Source organism: Fundulus heteroclitus, chromosome 22, assembly GCF_011125445.2.
Source record: "Fundulus heteroclitus isolate FHET01 chromosome 22, MU-UCD_Fhet_4.1, whole genome shotgun sequence".
In the NCBI taxonomy this organism is placed as follows: domain Eukaryota; kingdom Metazoa; phylum Chordata; class Actinopteri; order Cyprinodontiformes; family Fundulidae; genus Fundulus; species Fundulus heteroclitus.
Window position 1 is genome coordinate 29,198,237 of NC_046382.1, and position 26,663 is coordinate 29,224,899.

Genomic DNA, 26,663 nt, shown 5'->3' on the forward strand with positions numbered 1-26,663 from the left:
GTAACCTTGTTAGACTGCCTGACATCATGGAGTCCTTAAAATACCAGGAAGGTTTTGATAAAAATCTAGCGGAGTCCACCAGGAAACCGAAACGATTATTTATTGTTTTTTTCAGCAGGATAACGGTCCAGGACAAACGATGAGATCGGCACAAAAACTGTTTGCTGGACAGAAAATTTACCTTAAGTCATGACCGTGTCAGAGCCCAGATCTAATTCCTTTTAAAAACGGCTCTGGGTTGAGCTGAAGAGAGCTGAACACACGAGAGACGAGGATGGTCCAGAGAGACTGTGCAAAGAGGAAGGCTGAACGATCCCTCGCTCTGTGTGCTACAACCTTGTGAAATGTTAGAAGAGAAGACTAATTGTTTTCATGTTGGCAAAAACAGGCAGTCACTTCAAATTGTGGCATTAAAAAAAAGAATTACACAAAAGCTGGAAAAAAAAATCACAAAAAAAAAATGTGAGCTTGGTAGTTACAGACATTTGATGATCATTTCTACTCATAGGATTAAAGGAAGACATTTGTAGTAAATCGAAGTGCAAGTGGAAAAAAAAAAAAAAAGTCCGCTCACATGATGTGTTGAATCAAACTGTGGCTAGAAAAGGATAGAGCTGTGCCAAACAAAATCATTTTCCACAGCCAGGCCCGACTCTCCTCTTTTCTGCTGTAATCTCCCCCGTAACCATGGTAACCACGTCTTCTTTTCCAAGGAGGATTGCTTACTGTGGCGTTAGCGTGAAGGAGCTCGCGATCGACCAATCGCACGTTGCCCTCGCCTCTTCTGGTCCAGAGCATCTGTCACTCCCTCTGTCAGCTCACTTGCAGGACTCCCTCCGTTTGAAGTCCCCGCTGTCATCGAACTCGTTTTGTCTCTTATCTCAAAGCACAGCAATATACCCACAACAATAACAGTTTTATGAAATATGTTTATGCTTTTTTTTCCTTCTTTTTTACATTCCTCTTCGCTCAATCTCTGATCTCCACTAAAGAACCTCCCCAGCACTATCTACAGTAGTTCTTTACTGGAATAATCTTATTCAGAAATCTCCTTTGATTAGTTCATACTGCACATACACAGACATTTAGTGCAGCGCCTTGCAAACCAGTAAATACAAAGTCACCTTTCCTCACATTTTGTCACATTACAGCCACAAACTTCAATGTTTTTTTTTTTGTTGGAATTTTGCGAAATAGAACAACACAGAGTATTGCTTTATTATTAAATGTAGGGAAAATGTTATGCACTCAAAACCAAAATCTGTTTCACTTCAGGCCCCCTCCTGAGGGAACATAATGTAGAACCAACTTTTTGGCTGCAAGTCTTTTGGGTTATGCCTCCTTTGGCATTGCTCATTTACAGACTAAGACTTATGCCCATTTAGCTTTAGAAAATAACTCAAGCTCGGTGAAAATGGTTGGTGATTAACTTTGAAGATCCTACTATGGGTTGTCAGTTAGATTCCAGTCTGGTCTTCTAGCACAAATCATTCCTGTGTAGTTCTGGTTACATGTCCACGTGGTTATATGACCTCTGAAAAGTAGCGTTCCCACAGCATAATGCTGCCACCACTTTGTTTCACTTGTCAGGATCATTGGGTCCGGGTGACGTGGCGTTTGAGGCAGAAACACGTTTTTTGCCTGCAGGCCAATTCTTCAGCTTTGGCCTCATCTAACCAGAGTACTTCCTTGCACGACTTTGCCGTGTCCCCTTCTTATGGCCTTTACCAACAGGTTTCTACCGGTCTTCCATAGACCCAGATTTACAGAGTGCACAACAAATATTTGTTCTCTTGCCGGCGTCTTGAACCTGAGTTTGTGATCTCTTCAGCTCCTCCAGAGTCTCTCTTTGCTGCTTTGCTGATTATTACTCTCCTTGCCCAACGTGTCAGTTTAGTTAGGGCGGCCCTGTCTTTGCAGTTGTGATGTACTCTCTCCATTTTTAGAGGATATAGTGTCCTCTGTGTGATGTTCTATAGCCAAGCCCTGCTTCAAACTTTTCTACAACTGTATCCCTCTCATGTCTGCTGAGTTTATTGGTTTCCTTGATGCTAATATGTCATGATCACGTGATAAAAGCTGAATTATGTTTTGAAAGCACAGGCCGGGAATTCCTTGCTCTTGAAATAGCTTTCATTGTTTGCTATCCAAACATATGACCTTAAAAATATATAGTTATTCTGGAGTTTCCATTTCCATTTTTAACCATTCTCAATAAATTAGAGTGCATTCTGATTAGGTCTGTTTATCAGAATAAAAGTACACTTTGAAAATAAAAACCTTTAAATAGATATGAACCATTCGTTTCGTTAAGCCCAAATTTCTGCATTAACAATATGTCTTTTTAAATCGGTGGACCAATGTAATATTGAGTGTTTGCATTAGCTGTAAGTGAAACCAAATCAATATAATAAATTAGCAGAAATAAAGGCTTGAAAACATCAGTCTGTGTAATCACACAATGTAATGTGTTTTACTTTGTGAATTGAGTTACTACAATAATTGAACTTTTGCTCAATATTCTGATGTTATAAATAAAGGCTTTATCATAACATTGGAAATGGTAGGATCAGTTGGGGTGTTTCATCCCACTGGGAGAACCGGTTTCCCATCCATCCATGTCCGAACCTTGTGGGATGATCAGCTGAGATGGGCGGCAAAGATTTGGAGACGTGCCGAACTTTGTGCAGTCATCATAGCAGCAGATGAAATCATCCATACGGTCTAAAGGAACAATTAACGGTTGCAGCAACTCCTGCAAAGCGGCACCAGAAGACCTTTTCACCCTCAGGTGTGATTACTAAAGATCAACAGTACGTATTTAGACACAGTAGGCTACTAATGCGCTGCTTTCGCCTCTGTGTTGCTTGTGCAAGTCGTCATGCTCTCGCTTACAGATGCTATCTCATCTCGCTGTGCTGAGGAGTAGCTTTGAGTGAGCTTTGCCTGGAACAATCAGTGGGGGGTGTGAGTTTTTCCATGCGCGGCGCGGCGCCCACTCAGCTGACTGCGGCTGAGCGTGTCTCCTGAAGGCATAGAGGTGGAGAGGCGGTGGGTGTCCCTAATACTGGGGGAAAGCTCCTAATCCTATGTAAACCTGCCCCCATTGACGGCTGAAGGGGGGCCCACAGGTCCTGTGGCCTCAAAAACAGCGTCTGCTGTTTTTGTTTGCCCCCCTGTCGCATTCATAGCCACCCCAACCCCCCCCCCGGCCCCCGCCGCCGCCACCACCGGCAGACGTGCACGCAGTCACCACCGTGTCGGGATGGATGAGCCACGGACAGATTCCAGGTAGAGCGAGCCCAGCCTGGGTGGATAGTGGCTCTCAGCACTGACACTGCTCTTTGTTTGGGGAGGGAAAAAAAAAAAAAGCTGATTAGCAGAGTGACAATAAAGAGTAGAGCGTGCTGGCAGACACAGGAGAGAATGAGTGGGAGGGAGAGAGGGAGAGCGGGTGGGATAACAGTGGGGGGGGGGGGGGTTTAGTGAAAGTATTTGTTTCAGCTGCTATTTTCGGTTTGGCCGCTGTCTTTGCGCGTAGCCTTGGATATCTAGATCACGCTGACACCCACCCCCTCAGACGCCCCCCCACCACCCCCCTCCCGGCACACTGGGTGCAAATGAAGGTGAGGAAGAAGAGAAAGGAGCCAGAGAGGGATGGAGAAGCCTCAGCTATTATGGTAAGTATGCTTCCCCATCCCCGGCGTCTGTAAGGAGGCACGGGTTTACTCTTGTCTAGAAGAAGGGACATCGGGAAGGGAAGGGACGGGGAGGGGGAGAGGCAGCAGAGGGGATTTACCGTGTGTCTCTTCTGTAGCTGGAGCGCTTTGTTTACTCACCCCACCAGGGCTGTGAAGGATCCCCACTCCTCATGCTGCCACCCTTTCCTTTTACCCTCTAACACTCACCTCTTTGCCCTCCCGTCCCGATGCGCATCGACCACTAAGTGGAAGGAGAGCCCAGAATTCCCCCCCGGCTTGCAGTTTGTCCTCCCTGCTCTGTCACCTGAGCCAGTGGCTCCTTGCACTTGACTCTGGGTGGGATGGAAGTTTGTGAGGCTGAGATAGGAGCTCACTGACAGGCCGAATAGATGACTGCTAGGCTGCTTGGCCGCCTGGCCGCTCTCGTCTCGGGTTTCACTTTTCGTTATTCGGAGGAGAGAAGGAACGAGGCAAAGAACTTGAACATGGCTGTGGAAGAGGGCGCAGTCTGTCTAACCGAAGTAAGTGCTGCTATTATTGATAGTGACCTTTATTTTGCGGCGTTTACGGGATGTATTGTTGTATCTTGTATATTTGGCTTGACGTTAGAGGAATACTTTTATAGGCCACTATATCTGCGAAGGATATGAATGGCCGGTGTGTAAAAATCACCAGGACTCCCACAGTGTTGGTTTGTGAGAGTGACACTTCAGCTCGTCAGATAAACAGTGCAAGATATTCAAATGTGCATCCTTATTCCCTGACTTTTGCCTCTATATTTGGAAAAAATGCAAGTTTATTTCAAAAGAACAGTTGGGCTACTTACTTATTTGGGGGGCGACTGTGGCTTGATGGGTTGAGTAGTCGTCTGGCAATCAGAAGGTTGTTCGATTCCAACTTCCTCTTGCCACATGTCCATGTGCCCCTGGGCAAGGCACTTAACCCCAAAATGCCTACCGAGCTGTGTCTCGGTGTATGGGGAGTGTTGGCCTAGTGGTTAGAGCACTTGCACTCAGAGAAGGATGCAAGTACCCGGTTAGATCCCCAGCGCCGGCACTCTGGGTCCCTGAGCAAGACCCTTAACCCCAGATTGCTCCCCGGACGCCGCACATGGCAGCCCCCTGCTCCCCAAGGGTGATGGGTTAAAAGCAGAGAACAAATTTCGTTGTAATGTATGTTTCAATGACAATAAAGATGATATTACTATTATTACTATTTAGTAACCACTTAATTAACATACAGTTTTCGGCAGCTTCTGTTTTCTTTTCTAATTTGATCAAAAATCTGCCAAGGTGTTTTCCTGCTTTCATGCTCAGCTATAAAACCGAAACCGACCATGGGGGAAGTTTTGGAGAAGCTTTAAGCAAAGTTAGGTTATAAAATAAAATACACAAAGGTTTGAACATTTTCTGGAGCAGTGTTTAGTCCATCATCTGGCAAAACTGCTAACCTGCCGAGACTTGGCTGTTCACCTGAACTGACAGGCTGGGCAGGAAGAGCATAAAGCAGCCAAGAGTGACTCTGGAGGAGCAGCAGAGATCCACAGTTCAGGTGGGAGGTTTTGCAGGCAGGACGACTCGTAGTTGGGCTTTGAACGCGTCTGGCTTCCTGTAAGACTGGCAGGAAGGAAGCTGTTGGTGAAAGAAAGTCATGAGAAGGGGACACGGTAAATGAATCTGGCTTTTATGAAAAGGTGGTTAGAAGACAGCTTTTGTTAAAAAATAAAGCCGAATTCGCAATCTGCCACAAGTCATGTAGGGAGCAAACGTAGGGGAAGGTGCTATGGTGAGATTAGACAAGAATGTCACCATAGCACCATAGATTAGACAAGAACGATGCAAACAGTTTTGTGTGGAGGAAAACTAACACTAAATATCACCTGCAACACCTGATCTCCATGGTTAAACATAGTGGTGGCAGCATCATGCTGTGGGAAAGTCAACTATCGTTTCCCCTCCACTTCACCATTATGCACCAAGAAGTTCAAGGGGCACAGAGTAGATTCATTTTCCACCACTTTTTCTCATCCACTGGGAATAAAATCCTTAGCAATGACTTCTGGTGTGAACATGTTGACAACAAAATGGAGGCGTTCGCTCTTTGACAGGCTCACTGCATCTGTCCTTGGGAGAAATGGGTAAAATCAGCATTCTGTGAGAATATATTCAGGTTAAGGAATTTGGTTGAGTGGAGAGAAAGTGATGCGATGCCTTTGCTGTTGTGATGAAGTGGTTTGGCTCCACTGGTGGCTGCAGCCATCTTCCTGTCACCACCGGCTTTGTGCTCCCAGCTCTGTGCAGCTCTGCTGAGTTTTGTGCTGTCAGGAGAGCAGAGGATAAAGTTAAACAATACAGCTGCTGCTGCTCTGGCTCTTTTCTTCTAAGCTCCCACACAGCCTGTTGGGATGACATCAGTATGAGTTTATTTCTCACGCTGGTATTTTCCTGCAGGTAAACGGCATAAAAAGGACTTGCAGACATTCCTCATGACATATCTTTATTCATTTTAATGAGACAATAGATGGATGTATTTATCTATGTTGTATTGTGACATCGTGGAGGTGATGCCACCCGGGCAGTTATCTTTTAAACTGACTGAATATCTTTGTGCTTTCTGTCACGAGAGGAGGGCAACTGGGAAGAAATGAAATAGCTTGGAGGGCTTTGAACATGAAAAAGAAGAAAATCCTGCTTGGCATCTAAATACAGTATCTGATTAATACTGGCTGGTAGGGTTAAATTTTATACAGCTTTAGCACAAAACATAAAAAACAATTATATCAATAATGATAAAAAATTACAAACCTGGAATATAATTAAATTGTATGTGTAGAGAAACATTGCAATAAATAAAGATTTAAAAATAAAATTAGGCCAATTAAGTCAGGAAAAATAGCAATAATAGAGAAATATAAGTAAGTTGTTTTAGTTTCTACTACTACTACTACTACTACTACAGCCTGGGATCTTTCTACATGAAGTTTGCATGTTCTCCCCTGCGTGTGTGGGCTCTCTCTGGGTACTCTGGCTTCTTGCCACAGCTCAAAAACATAAATGTTAAGCTTATCGGTCTCTACATTGTCCTGAGGAGTGAGAGAGTGTTTTCCCTGTGGTTCTCTGTGTTGCTCTTTTGATGCACCGCTGACCTGTTCAAGATGTACGCCGCCTCTCACCCAATAATCTCTGCCTCCTCTACCTGAGACCCCATAAGAATAAGTGAACATACACAAAGGATGGATGGCTGTATAATAATAATAATAATAATAATAATAATAATAATAATAATAACAACAACAACAACAACAACAACAACAACAACAACAACAACAACAACAACAACAACAACAACAACAACAATAATAATAATAATAATAATTATTATTATTATTATTATTATTATTATTATTATTATTATTATTATTATTATTATTATTATTATAGAAGGGTTGAGTTATGATAAAACTAACCCAATAAATGTAATTACATTAAATAATAATCCAAAGTATAAGCTAGAATCCAAGTGAAAATAGAAACTATCCAGGACATATAAGGAAAGCCAGGTGAAAATAATCAAGATGTTTAAAACCAAGAAAAGTTATGCAAGCTAAAAGAGTGCTCCATGATTTAAAACGAAGGGTCCCTGTGTCTGCTGACCTCGTGTATTTGCGCGGCCCTCTGCCCATATTTTGCAGCCCTGACAACAAAAGCTCTGCCGCCTGTGTTTTTTTAACCATGTTTGGAGCTCAGACGGCATTTCCAGAGGATCTCCGCGCGTCTTCAGGGTACTATAAAACTGAAGCACTGTGAAGTATGACAGTCAAGCTAAATGTTACGACCGCGAAACTCTTTGCGGGACAACTGAATTTATTTTTTCCTTCCAAAATGCAAACACGGACGGCGGTCGCCGATAAGACGCCGCAAAGGTGTTAGCTTTCGCTGCGGCTGTGGCTGTTTGCAGTGTAGTTTGGAGACGACACGTGTAATTTACTGCATGTGTCAGATTTGTCTCCCTCATCCTTGCCCGTCCAGCTACCACGAGATTAATGCTTTCCATCAGGCTTAACCTCAATTTTAATGGCCCAGTTCTCAGTGACGTGTGATCCGACCACGCCTCGTGATATTTCCCTGCTTCCCCCGTCCTGTCGTGTGTAATTCTCCAAAGATTCAGAAGTCCCTCATTCTGGATGAACTGTAGACGGGCTCTGGAAGTTAGTCCCAGAGCCTTTCTACAGGCTTGAAGTCGTAATCGGGCAATAGCGGTAGAGTGCTTCTGGTTGAAATCGACTTCATCTGTTTAAAGATGTGAAGGTAGCCGTTTAAAAAGTATCAGCATCTCAACGAGCACTCTCAGACCCTAACACTTCTAGGGCTTTTGAAAACCCAGGTTACATCATGTTCAGCCATGTTTTCTATAATTAAAGGATAACATCTGTTCCTAAACCCATATTGCATATTTACCTAATATTGCATGTTATATTAAATCTATCCAATCACTCTATCCTATATACCTTCTATCCACCTCTGTGAGCTGCAAATGTGCTCGTCAGCAGGTTTCCCCGCTGGTTGCAGGTTTGTTGACACACAAACAAAGCCTCAGTGGGTCACACACCTGGATGCTAAACTCTGGTTGTTTCACTGCTAAGCCTGTAATCCAGTTCTGTAAAACACCGGGCATCTGTCTGGGTTTTTTAAGCACCTATCCAGATGTGCAAAGCCAGCAGCTAAAAACACTCACATTGCTCCAAAGATATTGCTGCAGGAGGGAAGATGTCACACGGTGAAACGTTCGTTTTGGTCGTAAAGTTTGAGTTTTAGCCATCTGAGATGTTCCTAAAAACATTTTTTTTCCCCGTTGCTTGAAGCAAAACATTTGCTTCATCTCGCTTTAATAATGATAATAAAAAGTAAATATACGACAAACTAATTGGGTGCTTTGAGTGTTGAGCTTGATGCCAGGACCTACTTTGCAACTTCAGGGTCATTAATCTGAAGCAACAGTAGAATCTCTCAGCAAACTGGTTGCAACGTTGCACATCTCTGCTCCTTGCTTACAAGCAGCCTTTTATGTGCAAAACAGGCCTTTGCTGTGGAAACATGTATTCCACTTAAAAAGTCAGCGACAGCCTTGACATTCTTGGCGGACTTAATGTGATGTTAAAAACATTAAAGCGAGATTATCCAGCAGAAGCGCTGACCCTCTTACTTATCTAGCTGTGTTCAGCAAGGGAATCATTTCAAGACGAACGGCAGCTCCTAGCAGCTCTCCAACATGTAAGCCACCCAAAGCGTAAGGTGAAAAATACAAACGTTTCAAAGTTCATGCTAAAAGTAAAGCGCTGGAACCAGATGAAAAACACAACCTGTTCTGCTGGGCTGTTGCACTGTTTTCATCCTAGCGGGGCACTGCTTGTGCTGTGAGTCTCACTCACATTGACATGCAGGCATGACCTGCAGAGGTATCTTAACAGCACAGTGAAAGTGTGGAGAGTTTGCAAGCCAACGTGTGGATGTGACCGACCAAAGCTGGACTGGAGACTAAGATGCATCCAGGATGTCAATACGACGGCACTGTTTCTATATTTATTTATTTATTTCAGACACACAAGTATATAATAAAGACAGTATATGTCCATATAACATAAATTAAAACAGTCTGAAAAAGGCTTAATTAGCAGAAGCAATAAGCTTATAATGCCCACCCTGCAAAGCCAATTTACATTGGACTAGAAAGCAAAAGAAAAAAAAGATAAAAAGATGGTTACTGTTTATAATACATACCAACGTATGATTTTAGGAAAAGTATTATTCTACAATAATAACATTTTGGGGAAAAAAAAAAAAAAGGTAACGCACCCAGTATCTTACTGCTCTTAATTGCATTCACATGACTCATAATTTTTTTTATCGTATTATTCTTAAATATGTTTTTAAACCTTGTTAATGTTTTACAGTCTTTTAGCTCTTGATCTAATTTGTTCCATACATCAACCCCAACAAAAGAAATACAATGTGGTTTTACATTTGTTCCTGCTTTTGGTTTTCTGAACGTTTTATATCCTCTGAGATCATAAGCACTGTCTCTGTTCGAAAACCTCAGAACCTTTCTTAGCTCTTTAGACTAAATTTTCTGGTTCTACGCTCTCCTTAAACAGTGTCTCACAAATGTTTTCATACCCCCTAATCTTTTTTTTATTTTGTCAAAAAACGGCAAGCTTCATTGAATTGTCTTGGGAGTCTGTTGTGATAGAGGACTGCACAGTGGGGCGGATAGTAGTTCTGTCGCCTCGCAGCAAGAGTAGAGATTAAAACAAACACGCAGACGGACTCTATTTACTAATTCACTGGTTTGAAAAGTCGGTTTGCACAGGATTTTATTTAGGGGTATCAGAGCAAAAAGGGGTTTTCTATAGGAATGCATACCACACCTTTCAGACTTTTTTCTTGCAAGAACCAACTCAAAGCTGTATTCATTTGTACATTCATGTTCGAAGTGGTGACGTGACAAAATGGGAATGGACATCTTTGCATGGCCCTGTAACTTCCAACCTGATCTGATGGTTCGGATGCTCTCCCAGTCACGATCGCCAAGCTGCAGTCTCCATTGAAACATGTTTGTTTCGTTGATCACTGCTGATCACGCAGATCTCTGGGTGGTAGAAAACTTTACCGTCACTCTGCTCACGTCTTGTTTGCTCGTAGATCAGAGTTCCTCTCCGTTCAGGTTGGAACAACCCTGATTTTTCTCATAGCCATGAGACCAGAAGCATCATTAGTGATCCATCAGACCGTCCCCTGTGAGTTGGGGATATGGAAAAAGGAAGCAGAAATGTCTACTGGCGAGCTGATTGTTCACAGCGATGAGAGACTTGGCCTAATGGTTTCTTGTAATCAGGAAATGAGTCTGCTTCCAGTTCGCATTGGCCTCGTTTGCCATTCATTTGTTTGCCTGCGCATGGACAGATAAGCACATGTACTTTTTTTTTTTTTTTTTTTCCTCTTATTTACAGATTGTGAGTGGAAAAATCTGATGCTGGATGTTTTTGCTAGGTCACATTTTGGCTCTGAGCTGCTGTTATTTCAGCTCAACTGTAGCAGAAGGGGAGAGGAGGAGGAGGATAAAACTTTTGGATTGTCCAGTTTGGCCCGGCTGAGTTTATTCTCAGCGTCTCTGGGTGCGAGGCTAAATTTAGCCGGTCTGGACTTCTGATAATTCAGAGGAATTTGGGGTTTAAGCATGTGCTATGAAGGAGCTTTTCTCCATCCTGATCTCACTGCTGACTTTTACAGCACACTCCTTGCCATGCCGCTGCTAAGACGAGAAAAATGTGCAGAGCTGGCTTTGTGTCACTGTGTGTCATATCGAATGTCCTGGGAGCACAGACAGAAAGCACAACCTTCATTTCTTCCTTTAGCCCTCTCCACATCTTTGTTTTTTTTTTTCGGCTCTGTCCTCCTCCTCCGTACCCCCTCGTGCCTTCCACGTTTGCTATACGGGGCTGCAAACATGCTTACCTCATCATTTTATTTTGGTGTGCAAAGCCCTATTTCTGTATTGGGGGAAAGGACAGCCGAGCAGAACAGAGGGTGCGCTGCACCTCGTAGCACAGTAACTCTGTCGCTGGTGATCTTTGTGGAAAAGAGGAGGGCTCTGTGGCAGCTGGGAGGACCACCCGGTCACTGAACTTCGGACGCTGGGGAATCAGAGACGTTTGGACGGAACAAAGCTGAAACAACAGACTGTGTTGGGATCCGATGGAGGTCGGAGGAGGACTGCTGGGATGACACGATGTTTAAGGGTTCTCCAAATGTTGTTTGAAACGCTGGCAGGCGGACATAGCTGGAATACTGTCTTGTGACTATCCGTGAATGCTGACTTTGGGTTTTTGGCTTCATCAGGATGCCATTAGATGTCTGAGAAATGACAGAGTACGACCTGGTACAGTAATGCTTCTGCTCTGTTTCCGGAATACGCGTCTGCCGTCAGAGCCAGTCGGATATTCGACTCGCATCATTTCTTCTTTTACCTTTGCTTTTCTTTGACTGCTTTTGTTCTCCTCTTTCCTTCCAGTCCGACAGTAATGCCAGTTACCTGCGAGCTGCCCGGGCGGGGAACCTTGAAAAAGTCCTTGACTACCTCAAGTCTGGAGTGGAGATTAACATTTGCAATCAGGTATGTTTCACTAAAATGCTAACCTTCTTACAAAAGCCTGATTTCATGTGTAAAGAAAAGACGGAAACGAACTAAGCAACGGCAACTCTAACCCTACTACTGTTCCTCTCCCAGAATGGCCTAAACGCTCTTCATCTGGCCTCCAAAGAGGGACATGTGGAGGTTGTTGCCGAGCTGCTGAAGCTTGGAGCTACTGTGGATGCTGCCACAAAGGTAAGGCACACCCTGCCTCCCATGGAAGTGGGCTTGGATCCAATGCAAAGTGTGGCCTTTGGAGTTCAAAGCAGAATCTCTAATTAACGACCCCTTTGGGGATTTCCTCCGCCGATAGCTACATTTATATCAGATAACATATTCAGTCTGAGGTGTTGTATAAACGGTACGGTGCTGTGGAAAAGTATTTGTCCCCCTTACAGATTTCTTCTGTTTTTTTGCTTTTTGTTATACTTAAATGTTACTGATCAGACAGCCTTAATCAACACAAAAATGTTAAATGTCACGACCTGATGTCTACCAGACCTGCAGCATCAATTAGAACCGGTCTGCTAACATGAAGTAGTGTAATGCTTGTTGAAAAGTAGCACAATATGCCCAGATCTAAAGATTCAAGAGCAGATGAAAACCAAACTCACTGACATCTCTGAGTCTGGAAAGGTTTACAAAGCCATTTCTAAGACTGTGGGACTTTAGTTAACCATAATGAGCGCCATTATGCACACATGAAACTGATGAATTTTTACAGGAGACCAGATGACCAACATTACTTCAAAAGCGCATCAGCAATTCATCCAAGAGGTGACAAAAGAAACCCAAACAGCACTGCAGGCATCATTTACCCGTGTTCTTGATTCAACAATAGGAAACAGCCTGGCAAGAAACTGCATCCAGGGCAGAATCTCAAAAAGAAAATCACTGCTGACACAAAAAAAAGAAAAGCCACAAATGTTCCTCTCACATTTACTGTAAAGAGAATCCTGGTAATCCCTAAGAATTTTGGAAAAACAATATACAGTGGAGCGGTGAGGAAAACTGCGGAGTGTTTTTGCAAGATGAATAGCAGAAAGAGAACATTGTATATTCAAACAAGGCGGTGATGGTGTGATGGTCTGGGGCTGCTTTACTGCTTTAGGACTCGGACAACTTACTGTAATTAATTGAACCATGAATTCTGCTCTCCACCAGAAATCCTAATGGAGAAAATCCAGCCATCATGTAACGGTGGAACAAGAGTTAGGGAGGTCGTCTTGTGTCTGGCGGGTTGCCGGGTTGATCCTTGGGGAAGACACTTCACCCGCATTGCCTGCTGCCGTTGGTTAGAGGTGGCGTGATGTATGGCAGCCTCTCTTCTGTCAGTCTGCTCCAGAGCACTGTGGCTACTAACATAGCTCACCACCGTCAGGGTGTGAATGAGTGAATGACTGACTGTAGTGTAAAGCGCTTTGGGGTCGTCGGACTTGATAAAACGCTATACATGTACAAGCCGTTTACCATCAATTGGTGACCTAGGTGACCTTAAGCTCAACACACTTTGGTTTTGCAGCAGGTCAATGGTCTGACACAAACCAGCAATACTATGTCTGCATGGCTCAGAACACACAAAGTAAAGGTTTTGGGATGAGATAGTCAAATAAAACAATATACACCAAGTATTCATCCTGATATTTACTTAGACCCTTTTGAGCCTGAAAAGAACTTTTAATAATAATAATCTTTATTGCAGCATACATTCCAATGAAAGTGGTCCTCTGCATTTAGCCCATCCCTTAGAGCCTCCAGGACAAAGGGACAATGCTCTAACCACTAGGCCACCATTGCAACGGGTACGATCAGCAGACATAAACATTGTGCCCTCTGCCCGCAGTACCGCAGACCTATCAGAAAGCAAGATGGCGACAATTGACGCAGCAACTGTAAGAGCCGGCAGATCCTCCTGCCTCGCGGTAAAGTGACAGCTCGGCTCGGTCTAAGACCAACCCAATCTACAGGGTTAGGGTTACTTTACCTCTTTCTTTTCGCACCTCCACTGGGCATTACTGACGCGCTCAGATCCATCGCTTCTCCTTGTTTACTCATCGCACGCATCTGCAATATCGTATATCTGGGCACTTCATCTTGTTATGGTAAATGCATACAAAAATGCCTAATTTACTAACAAATAGAACAAAACAAAGTGTAAAATATAGAAATTAAATATAATTAAATATAATAAACCAACAAGGCGTGATCATTGAATCAGAAAACCTTTGTATGCAGCCAGAGTGAGTTACTGGTGTAGAAAAGTCATAGTACGTGAGTAGGCCCCATTACACCCAAAATGTAGGTGCTGTGCATGACCTTAAATGGGGTGTTCATGCTCGGGAAAAAAATCAAATGTGGCTGAAAAAGACAATTCTGCACAGAACGGGCCAATAATCCTCCACAATGTTCATTGCCTGTTGCTAAAATCCTCATTGGCAATTGTTTAATGTGGCAGTTTTAGAGCCAGTTATTAGCATAGAGCCAATTAAAAAACGCCGTTTTGTATGAAGATGGGGAAAAAAACAAAAGCAGAATAAAATCTGTGGGCGAACAAATATTTCTTCACACCCCTGTATGAAACAAACATGAAAAACAAGAGGAGCAGAGGCGGGATACTTTATGGGCTGTGTAAAAAAGCTATTCTATACCAAAGAAAGCAGTCTGCTTCATGACCACATCTTTATTTTAATGTGAAAACGGGCTCAGAGGCAGAGCCGAGGAAATATTATTCACATTTGCACCTTGAAGGCTTTTTAGTCCCCTTTTGTCGGCTGGTTCAGCATCTCTGCCCCGGGTCCCTCGCCTGGCGCTGACATAAACATGAGACGGGATAAAATATTTAAGATCAAGGAGAAAATCTCCAATTAAAATATCTCTGTACTGTGACCCTGAGGATTCTCGTGGATTCGTTTGGATGCTGTATTCGTTTTATTCTCATCAGATATCATGATTTTGTGTAGCTTTTGTGAGTGAGGGTGAAGGTACCTTGATGTAGAGGTTTCTGGGGTTGTTGGGTGGTCTACGGTTGTTGCGTAGCCATCCTTCTGATGTTGCTCTGCTCTAGCTGGGAAGAGAATATAATCATTGAAAAGCTTGGAAGTGTGTGATTGTAAGAGAGATGTAGATTTTGAATAATGATTGTCAAAGAGCAGTGGTGTCAATAAAATGTAGCTCTAATCAGAATAAATGTATATTTATTGCGTTTATGAATGTTTTTGCTCTTCCAAGATACAAGATGGCTGATCACTTGGGCAAAAACACCGTCTTCCCAAAGTATTCACATCCTTGGAATTATACACTAACACACAGGAGTGCATAGTTTGGAAGTGGAATCAAAGTGATACATCATTTACATACGTTTTCAAGAATACAAATTTTAAAGTCATAGCGCGTATTTTATCGACCTCCCTGCATCAGTCTTTGGTTGCAGCTTCAGGTGAAACCCTTCCACATCTAGAGACTGAAATTGTGGCGTATCCCTCTACCCCTCCAGTCAGCCTGTCTCTGAACAGCAATTTTCAAGTCACATGCACTACTGAATCTCAATTGGATTCAGGTTCTGGACTTTGACTGGGCCATTCGGACAAAAACGCTTTGATCTATAACTTTGTGTGCATGTTTAGGGTGATTATCCAGGTTCTCTCACACTGTGACTTCTTACGGCTGTCAGTCCCCCACTATTTATTGGAGTATGCAGCTAGCACTAGATTCTCCCACCTGAGCTGGTAAATGCTGCAGCTTTGCCTGAGTTACTAAAGGCAAACTTTAGTAACTCAGAGTTGGAAACGTCTCTCATAAATGCTCCCCTGGTCTGGCCTGTGAGTTTAGATGGACTTGGTAGGTTTAGATTGTAGATGACAGATTGAGAGGTGCTCTGTGAGAGTTTAGGATTATGTTTTAGAACGTAATGCTGCCTTGAACTTCCTCACAGCTTCCTCCCTGACTTGTCTGCTGAGTCCCTTGATCTTCATAATACGGTTTGTTCACTAATGTTCTCTAACAATCCTCTGAAATCTTCAGAGAAAAGCTGAGATTAAACGACACACAGCTGGACTCTAACTAATAGGTTGTGTACAGCCAGCGGTTTGCAAAAATAAAAAGTATTTCCTCATATTGTCACATTCCAACCACAAACATAAATATATTGTACTGGAATCTTATGCGAACGACCAACACAGAGTGGATTACAATTGTGAAGTAGAAATGATACATGATTTTTATTTATTTATATATTGTGCATTGTGCACAGCCCCCCCCCCGAGTCAATACTTTGTGTAACCACCTTTTTGCTGCAGTTACAGGTGCAGGTCTTTTAGGGTGTGTCTCTACCAGCTTTGCACCTCTAGTTACTGAACTAGAGGCGAGCCTCTGCTCCAATCTTTTGCAGACTCCAACAGGTTTTCTTCAAAGTTTGCCCTGTATTTGGCTATATCTTCCCTGTTGAAGAGAAACACACCAGAGCATGATGCTGCCACCACCATATCTGACAGTGGTGTGTTCAGAGTGATGTGCAGTGTTACTTCTCTGCCACACATAGCATTTTGCATTTTGGCCAAAAAGTAAAATTTTGGTCTGACCTGACCAGAGCACCTTCTTCCATGTTTGCTGTGTCTCCAACATGGCTTCTGGCAAACTGCAAACGGTACTTCTTAGGGTTTTCTGTTAACAATGGCTTTCTTCTTGCCACTCTTCCATAATGGCCACATTTGTGCACGACTAATAGGTGTCCTGTGGACAGATTCTCCCACCTGAGCTGTGGATCTCTGCAGTTCCTCCAGAGTCACCGTGGGCCTCTTGGCTACATCTCTGATCAGTGCTCTCCTTGTTCTGCCTGTAAAGTTAGATGGTGGTAGGTTTACAGTTGTACCATACTCTTTCCATTTCCGGGTGATGGATTGAACAGCGCTCCGTGACTTTGTCAAAGCTTGGGGGGAAAATTTATACCCTAAGTCTGCTTTAAACTTCTCCATCACTTGATCCCTGACCTGCCTGGTGTGTTCCTTGACCTTCATGATGCTGTTTGATTTTTACCAACTTCTGAAGCTTTCACAGAGCAGCTGTATTTGTGCTAAAATCAGATTACACACATGTTGACTGTATTCAGTCATTAGCAATCATCAGGCAACTTTTGAAGGCAACTGGTTTCACTCAGAGAAAAGGAGGCTGAATACTTTTGCACTTTTTTATTTGTAAAGAAATGTTTTTGAATCATGCACAATTTTCTGTCCACATCACAACTGTATACCACTTTGCGCTGGTTTTTAACATAAAATTCCAATGGAACATATTTATGTTTGTGGTTGTAATCTCACAATATGTGGTAAAGTTCAAGGGGTATGGAAACTAGAAAAAAAAAATCTACCATGTATCGTTTTTCTTTCAACTTCACAACTACGTGTTGCTCTAAATTTGTATTTTCCTGTGACATGAAATCACTGAAAAATACATCGAGGCTCATAACGACACACGCAGGGAGACATTTCAAGAGGTGTTAATACTTTCAGAAGTCACTGCATTTGATCAGTCTTCTACCTTTTCTGTTTTATTAGTCCTCTCTGAATTTCAAATACCTGTTTAATTTCCCCGCTTCTTAACGCAGCAGACGTGACCAATCGCTGCTTTTTTCACAAGCACATGCTCATATCATGTAACCAGAGGACGAGGTGAGGGTCAGCTCTGCCTTCATCTCCGACCTGGACGGATTCCTAGAAGGCTGGTGTGGGTTTATTTTTAGGCCGGGTCTCGTTTATGTGTGGCATGTCAGGATCGGAAGTGACACATTGTTGGCAGTATCCACCAGAGGGGATGCCAGAGCACCGAATACCAGCTCAAGCATGTGATCTGTGGGATGGAATTCACTAGCTCACATGGATGCAAGCTACAGTGGAGAGTGTGGGGGGGGGGGGGGGGGGGGTACCTGCTGTACAAGCAACATGGTAGAACAGGTGGGCCAGAGCTTAACATGCATTCTCTTGGTTGTTCTGCGTAATCCAGAAAGGAAACACTGCTCTGCACATAGCCTCACTGGCTGGCCAGGCGGATGTCGTCAAAGAGCTGGTTACTAATGGAGCCAATGTCAACGCACAATCCCAGGTGGGACACACGCACACACACACACACACACACAAACACACACACACACACATGTGCCTAAAGATAACATGGCACTAAGGTGCCGCTGCTCTGCTGACCTACAGCCAGTATAATCTGATCACACTTCAGTGATGCACACGTTTGTTGGGCTGATACTGTATCAGGTAGTCAGTGACATTGTGGGAATCACTCAGTGGAAAGGTTTTTACTGACAGTGGCTGGCGTACGGCCAACTAGGCCTCTGCCGAGGCACCGCTGCCCAAGTATTTTACCTTTCCTCCGTCAGATCAAGGTGAGGGAGACAGACTTCTGCTCTGTAGGATATTCTTTCGCACTGCTCTCCTACCCGAATCCTTGAGAGCTACAGTGTTTTTGTCACTGATGTTGTCTGTAAACTGCACTCAGTCTAGATAACGCTGCATTTTGAGTAAATCAGAATGGATGGTATTTTCCCAAAGCGAGCCATTTTTACGTGCAGGTACAGGTCTGTTGTGCTCTGATGATCTAAGCTATAAGATCCGACGATATGTTTGTAAATGTCTCTTTGCTCTGGGCTGCGTGCAGAATGGCTTCACTCCTCTCTACATGGCGGCCCAGGAGAATCACCTGGAGGTGGTGCGGTTCCTCCTGGAGAACAACGCCAGCCAGAGCATCGCCACGGAGGTACAGTGCGCGCGTGGACGTGCGTTTTAGCCGCACATGGGCTACGTGTCTCTCTGTGCCAGTGCTGTCGTACAGTATGTCTCCGTGCGTTTGCCTCAGTCACTTGTGCTCTTTACACTGTCCTACTAACCACGTTCATCTCCTCTCCTCCTTTGTCCCCGCCCTTCCTTTTTTCTTCTCCCGCCCCCACTCGCTCCTCGCCTTCCTGTATCTCCCTCTGTCCCCCCCCCCACCACCACCATCCTCTCCATCCTCTCGGCTGTTTCCTGCCTCTGTGTTTTCCCTCATCCTCTCCGTCTCACATTATCCCTCTGTCTCCTCCTCTCCTCCTGTTCCTGCTCCTTCTCCGCCAACCCCCTCCCCCCTCCTCCCTCCCCCCATCTCTCTATGAGGGCCACGGCAGAGCCTCATTGATTGGTAGTGTATGTTGGTGGAGGCAGACTGACCTTGAGTTGGTCACGGAGGAGCTCCGCTCCGGCTCTCTGCCTCTCCTCCACCGCTGCTGCCGTGATTTAACGCCGCTCAGTCTGTGGAAATCATACACGTGCATGAGGACCAGTCGCCACACACATGCACACAAACACACACGCCCCGACAGCGATAGCTAACGCAGAAGCTAGCCTGCGCTCCACTGGTTGACAGCTAAGGGCTACATGCTACAGCATGGGGATGCCCCGCGGACTCATGTAAGGTGCACGCACACAGGCAGGTGCATAGATACACAGAACATGCAGTCAGCTACAACGTCGTTTTTTAGATTTAGATCGGATGCGCACTCGAACAACCAGTGGTGCAAAAATGCAGAAATGAACTGAACGTGCCGCTCGCTCTAATCGTCTTGTGTTTTTCCTTTAGTCGAAGAAAGTTTGCAAGTGAAGCAAAATCCAAAGCAAGCTCCCACAGTTATCGGAAAAGTCTTTTGTATCACAGTGAATATTATGGATTATTGTATTACATTTCGTTTTTTTTTTTATTAATGTAAAATACTGTACGTCGCCATACTTATGGGCGTCACACTTAGATAGAGTAGAGCAGATTTTGTTTTTGATCAAGGTTCTGTGAAGTTGTCGTCAGTAACAGCGATTACACACGGCCCTGAGGATGGTAGGAATTCGTTGCTGTGGTGGCAGGTGCCATTTCGTTTAACTTGTAACAACTCAAAGTGAAAACGTTAAAACGCTGTAAAGACGATGCTGTATTAGTTGATCTACATCCTCTCAAGAGGCTGTCGTTGACACTATTTGGTTTTCTACAGTCGAACAACGTCCATACTGGTCATCAAACTCTTCCTGGTGGAGGAAGAGGGCGGTATCTGTCTGTCCTCGTGCCACAGTATGTTCCTGCGTTTTCCGGGTGTTGCTGGAAATTAAAGCTGACTGCTGATTGGTGCAGCCGGTCAGCCATATGATTTCGTGTGAAAATGTGGACAAAGGGTCACCAGCTCCGCGCTTCAAAACCAGGTGCCCTTTGTGTTTGAAGTGTTCCCCTGGCTCAACACGTCTAAATTAAATAAATGCTTCATTACACAGTCAGTCTCTACTGCTGTAGAACTTGGGTGGCATACTGATCAGGCAAATGAGCCATTCATACAGCTATGAACACACCTGAAACATGCAGATCACCACAGCCCCTACCTACTGTAGAGGGCTTCTTCTTTTTTTTGCTTTTTACAAACTCACTGCAATATAACATGTTTCTATCATAAGTAAGGGGAATTTTTTTGATAATAACTTGACAGAACCTTGTTTCAGAAAATCCAAACCTGCGCGCTACAAATGTAAAGTCTGCCTTTAAAGAAATAAAACATGACGTCAGTTGTTAAACTTAGATTTAGCATCTCTTTGCCACATGCCTGCAGCAAGTGAGACACGAGAAAACGAGCAAGCCACATCTCCGCACAACCTCCTTAACCACCAATAACCTGCCGTTCTTCACCGGTCCAAACACGAGGGATGCGTTTATCCGTTTGGCGGTAGTGACCCTGTCTGTCGCCTCGTGTGCAGGATGGCTTCACCCCTCTGGCGGTGGCCCTCCAGCAGGGCCACGACCAGGTGGTCTCCCTGCTCCTGGAGAACGATACAAAGGGCAAGGTGCGTCTGCCCGCCCTGCACATCGCTGCACGCAAGGACGACACCAAGGCGGCGGCCCTTCTGCTGCAGAACGACCACAACGCCGACGTGGAGTCCAAGGTGAGCTCTGAGCAAGTTCAGCACTGGTTCTGCTCCTTCACTTGGCTGGTTATCTTAATGTCTGATTTGCTTTTTGTTTTTGGAACATTGGTTTACTTTGGATTTCTCCACTAGTTCTTCTAGCTTTTTTCCTCTACCCTGTTTCTTGAAGTTGTTGCATTTATTTAATATTTCTGTTTATTTAATTGTTGTTGTTTTTTTTTTGTTTTTTTGTTTGTTTTTTTTTGCAAAAAGGAGAAAGGAGCAAAAGTGAATTTTCCCCGTATGATTAAAAACTTACTAAAAAAGCGACAACATTTCTGTATTCACATTGTCTTGGAAGTTGGAGCTGAAAAATAATTGAGTGCATGCTCGACACAAATCAGAAAGCCAGAAAGATACGCTGCCTGTTGTGGTTTCAACAGATAAAGAACAATGACAATGTTTTTTCTTTCCATTTTATGGGCTCAAACACTAAATGATCATGAAAATGGAGTTTATGCAGTAATACGTGTGACTCAGGTTTAATGAGATAGGCAGAAATGCCACATTGGATGTTGAACTTGGAGCTGCGAGATCTCCAATTTTATCAGTCAGAGTTCCCACTTCATGTGACAGTTTTGCTGTATTTCCCGCTTGGAATGTAGACGTCAGGAAAAAGAGAATGAACCATAAGTACGTAACTTTGCAAAAGTCCTGAGTCCTCTCTCTTTCTGTGTAGTTTGTTTTATTTATATATATATATGTATATATATCTATATCTATCTATCTATCTATCTATCTATCTATCTATCTATCTATCTATATATATATATATATATATATATATATATATATATATATATATATATATATATATATATTTGACAGACAGATACTTTTTGTCATCTTGATCAAAAATTCCTTGCAGCATATGATTCTATGACTAAATAGTTTTAAGCTTCAGAATACCACTCCCAGTCCAGAAATCCCATTCTAAGTCTGACTCTAGGTGAATTAATTGTCACTGAGCTTCTGTTCTCCTCTTTGCTCCTCTTTTCATGCAGACAGAGGCTCTTTTCTGCTTTTTTTCTCACTAACTGCCCATTTTCTCTTCTTTTGGCTGGCTCTGTAGATGATGGTGAATAGAACAACAGAGGTACACATGCATATCTGTACATGATGTAGTCTCCTCATTGCAGTTTTGAAAAACAAACAAAAATCACTTCAGTCTCCCCTGGACTAATGCAGTTGTGTTTCTGCAGCCCTATATTATCTCCCCCTTTTCCATTTAAGCTCGTGTCTTCCTCCTGTTCATTGCTCCATTAAAGTGTACGCCTCATGTCATAGAGAAAAGTCAAAGACATTAAGCATGTTTATAGCAAAACGGCTAAAAATCTGGAGCTAGAAGCTTGGGCATCGAGGTTTTCATTGATTTAAATGGTTTCATGGTTTCCAGAAATGTCCAAAGTTTCTCTTTTTGGCAAATTGATTTGTGAATGTTGACGGAAATGTTATCTGAATGTGTCCTGGAAAAAGTCTACGTCCATGAAACTGATTAACATGATAACCAGTAATTGCATGAAAAGTGGTTATCATCCACTGAAAAGCTGCAGTTTGTCTTTAACCTGCATGCCAGTCCCATTAAGGTGTGGAACATGTTGCTTTGCAGCAACAGGCTCTTGGTCTGTTGGTTTTTATAGCTCTTTAGCATACAGAGCCTTGCAAAATGATTCATACCACTTGGAACTTTTTCACATTTTGACTTCAGTGTATTTCATAGGGATTTTATGTGATGACCCAACGCAGAGTGACATAGCAGAAAATAAAAGCAGATTTTTACATTTTTAAACCTGAGTTTATGCTTTGTAGAACCACCTTTTATTAACCTTAAAGCTCCAAGTATTTAACACGTCTTTGACTTTCGGGTTTACACATCTAGAGACGGAAGTCTTTGCCAATTCCTCTCTGCACAAGAAGAAAATAAAACTGGATGGAGAACATTTTTTGGCCTGTTTTATTAATTTTTTTTTTAAGTCTTACCCCAAAACATAATGCAGCCGCCACTATATTTTACTGTGGAGTTGTTTAGTGCCGCATGTCACATTTTCCAAGTAAGCCGAAAGCACCTTGGATGCTTTTATCAGCAATAGCTTTCAGTTTGATAAGGACAAATCTGTGGGATAGTCATTTGTTGGAGTATCAGCTGTATTCATACTGAGATTTATACTGTTTTAGGTGACTTCTAAAGAGTATACATAATTTAATCTAAGGTCAGCAGAGTAAAAGGGACAATATACAAAAATGTGCATCACACTTTTCTGATTATTTGAAAAAACAAAAAAAACATGAAAGCTAAATATCATCCTCGCACTTAACAATTAAACTGGATTAAATGTTGGTCTGTCAGATAAAGTCCAGATGAAACACCTTGCAGTGTTTGCGTGTGACGTGACAAAAAGCTCAAAGGATATGTGTATTTTTGCAAGGCATTGCACATCTAATCCTGAATCCGTCCACCTGAAGCATTTTGCATGGGACCAAAGCGACGAGCTAACGTGACCCTGCTTCTGCCACGGCCGGGGGCCCGGGGCCCCTTCCAAAGCCAGAGGGCCACCTCCCGCGTGTGCGCCTGTTTTGGTTGGCTTTGTTTCTGGCGTTGGCGGGGCCTGACAGTCATCTGGTATGATTCACCCAAAAATGGCTCTGATGACTTGAAGCTTGTGCATTGTGGTAAACAAATTTTCATAATGTTCAGATTGAAGAAGGGTAATTGGGGATTAGAATAAACTGTTGCAGGCCCAACGGTTTTTGTTACAATCAAAAGAAAGTTTTACTATTAAATGTCAATAGAACTATATATCAAGGTTATTACAATTGCAGTATTTTTACGCTGGCAGAGCAGGCGTACTCAGGGTGCACAAACATTACTGAATCACTTTTCTAGCTAATGCTTGGCTCTTTATAAAATGACATCAGTAGCTAAAAGCCTCTGTGAGAGATTCCCTCAATTATTGGGTGGCTAGCCAGCTTCCAGCTTCTTTCTCTTTCTAGCTTTGTCAGCTGTTTCAACTAAGTGTGTAAGCCTGGGAAGTGCCTGCCATTTAAAATGCAAAGAACTGGATGTTTAGTTAATTTGTAGTGTCGGTTTTTTTTTTTTTTTTTGTAAATGTTTAGACTGTTAGACGTTCACTGGATTAATCAAACTTTCTTTATACAGCACTTCTCATACAGCAAAGTGTAACACAAAGTGCTTTACAGAGGTCAAAACACTTTAAACCACTTTAAACCAAGCCAAAATGATCGAACTTGTTAGACAAAACAGTCATAATAATAGCCGTGATAATAGGTTGATGGTTATAAGAAAGAGTTTAATCATTAACAGTAGATGAGAAACTATGAAACTTAGATCTATTTGAAATTATTTTATTCCTTTTTTCTTGAAAGAAAATTATAAAACACATCAATTCCTGCTTGAGAAAGCTGGCCGGATTTGACATATCTGCGTGACGGGAAGCGCTAATGTTGACCAACGTGTAGTTGGGCCCATGTGTAATGCATCTCCACAGAGAAAAAGTCCTGTGTCAGTGAGCGTGACTGAAACGTGTCCTTGTTTGACGTGGAAAGAGAGGTCATGACCTCTTTGGAAGAACCTGGTGACTGTTTTCTAACACGATGTGCCTTTTTTTACTCTCCGGTCTGCTTGTGCACTTCTCTGATCCCCCAGAGCGGCTTCACCCCCCTGCACATCGCAGCTCATTACGGCAACATTAACGTGGCCACGCTGCTGCTGAACCGCGGGGCTGCTGTGGACTTCATGGCCAGGGTGAGTTTATTCCGCCCCCTGCTGCCCGGTGGCGGTATTACCAGCTCTTCGCTTTTCACGGGCGTTCATGGTTTTTTAGTGCTGAAACAAACCCGGACAGCAGAACACCAGAGAGATTTCTGAATGTTCGTTTTATTCGCAGCATTTTCAGTGAGTAATGTTACATGGAAAACAAAAGGTTATCGGTTTTCCGCCCTTCGCTGTTTACCTTTTTGCGTTTCTTGCAGCTATCGTAGACTTTATTTTGTGCATAAAGCTCATCACGTCCTACACATTGAACCTTACTGGTTCCCCAAAAAGATGTCTACCCTTAGCGTTTATACGCCCGTAAATATTTTTCCAGAGCAACACCATTGGGATCAGAGGTAAAGTGCGACCAAAATTGGATGTTGTCTCCACCACCTTTAATGGGGGCCTAATTACAGTGCGTTGGCTGCCGTTTTAAGGGGTGCTGATGTTTGTTCTGGTTTTGACACTGATTACAGGTCTAGAGTGTCTCGCCTCAGCAGCAGAGATAGTTAGAATTATGCAATGAAGAGGCTTTTTTTTTTTTTTTTGAACATGCACAATTTGTTTTCATTGAGGAGGGTCCTATGGCTGCTTAATTGTGGAAATCACTGTGGTTTAATGACCGTTAGTGATTAAATGCTATAATTACAGTTTTGCTTAAAGACTTTTAACATGTGTTTTCGGTGAACAATAAATAATTCAACTTAGTGAAATTATTTATGGAAGTGTTCCTTTTTTTTCCGATTAGAATGACATCACTCCACTGCATGTGGCGTCGAAAAGGGGCAACAGCAACATGGTGAAGTTGCTACTAGACAGAGGGTCCAAAATAGATGCAAAGACCAAGGTGAGACTGATTATACTCTTTCTCTCTCTGAGCGTTGTAAAAGTCACAAACTAAGCACAGGATGCCACATAATACCGTGTTTCTTAACAAAAGTCCTACTTTTACATTATTTTCTCATGAATTGTTGATTTGTCAAACTGGTCAGACCCATTCGTGTGAAAATATAACATTTTTCTTGAATATTGATGTTATTTTAAGTTGAACTCGGCCTCTGAGTAACGTGTCGGAAGGTGCAGCTATTTGACACCAAGTCAAGGAAGTGATTTTGTTGCAACGTGGGGATAAATGCTTTTGGATGGCTGTGTTTACAGGACGGTCTAACGCCTCTTCACTGTGGAGCGAGGAGCGGCCACGAACAGGTGGTAGAAATCCTGTTGGACCGAGGAGCTCCCATCTTGTCCAAGACCAAGGTAGCTACTTAAAAGATAAGCTCAGCAGACATTGCTTGGCCGAGGGAAGGAAGAGGTCACAAAGACATCACTTTATTTTATTCTGCTATTATTTGTTTTGGCTGTTAAGATTAAGGTCATAATAGATCATACCTTCATTCATAATACTGACACGTTTGTTTCAATCAGCTCCTCTGACCACACAGAGCGATTTGAAATCTGTTACCCAATCAGACAGCAGCACTGTCGCTGTAGTGTTGTCGCGTTGTCTCCGTAACGCCTGTGCGACTTCTCCAGAACAGCGTGTCCTCGCTGCGTAGCCCTGCAGTTTGACCGCGCAGGACGACCAGTGTAACGACATAGACATTGTTGTAATGACCCCGTTATAACAATGCTTCTGTAACACCCACTTCCTTCACAGTCTCATCCGTGCAGCGCGCGGCCGCGTCCTAACTGCCTGTGTCCTGTCTGTCCACCTGTCTACGTGTCTGTCTGCGTGTGTCTGTTTTTGTTTCTCTCTCTCTCTCTCTCTCTCTGTGTCCGGATCTCTCCGTCTCCTCCCCTCTCCTTCTCTGTGTCCTCTCTCCTGACGCCTTGTAGAACGGCCTGTCGCCGCTGCACATGGCCACCCAGGGCGACCACCTGAACTGCGTCCAGCTCCTGCTGCAGCACGACGTGCCGGTGGACGACGTCACCAACGACTACCTGACGGCGCTGCATGTCGCGGCGCACTGCGGGCACTACAAGGTGGCCAAGCTCATCGTGGACAAGAAGGCCAACCCAAATGCAAAGGCTCTGGTA

At 43.4% G+C, this 26,663-nt stretch overlaps 1 protein-coding gene and 1 long non-coding RNA gene across 22 annotated transcripts in view; one reads left to right on the plus strand and one right to left on the minus strand.

The window, feature by feature from the left end:
- The window catches only part of ank3a (ankyrin 3a), a 119,926-nt gene that overhangs the window by 21,575 nt on the left and 71,688 nt on the right, over positions 1–26,663 (plus strand). For 7 of the 21 annotated variants that reach the window (XM_036126869.1, XM_036126870.1, XM_036126872.1 and 4 more), the window contains exons 1-11: positions 3,761–4,222; positions 11,769–11,870; positions 11,985–12,083; positions 17,883–17,981; positions 18,546–18,644; positions 20,648–20,833; positions 21,927–21,950; positions 24,519–24,617; positions 25,375–25,473; positions 25,785–25,883; positions 26,463–26,660. In XM_036126869.1, coding sequence (XP_035982762.1) covers positions 4,091–4,222; positions 11,769–11,870; positions 11,985–12,083; positions 17,883–17,981; positions 18,546–18,644; positions 20,648–20,833; positions 21,927–21,950; positions 24,519–24,617; positions 25,375–25,473; positions 25,785–25,883; positions 26,463–26,660 — 1,236 coding nt within the window. In that variant the 5' untranslated portion in view covers positions 3,761–4,090. Of the gene's footprint in view, positions 1–3,759; positions 4,223–11,768; positions 11,871–11,984; positions 12,084–17,882; positions 17,982–18,545; positions 18,645–20,647; positions 20,834–21,926; positions 21,951–24,518; positions 24,618–25,374; positions 25,474–25,784; positions 25,884–26,462; positions 26,661–26,663 lie in introns of those variants that run through there. The other 14 variants (XM_036126874.1, XM_036126885.1, XM_036126882.1 and 11 more) reach the window with 10 other exon arrangements.
- LOC118557249 lies at positions 5,480–19,598 on the minus strand. The gene is made up of 3 exons (XR_004927747.1): positions 19,091–19,598; positions 14,874–14,952; positions 5,480–6,018 (listed from the first exon to the last, which is right to left on the minus strand). It is a non-coding gene; the product is annotated as an uncharacterized LOC118557249 (long non-coding RNA).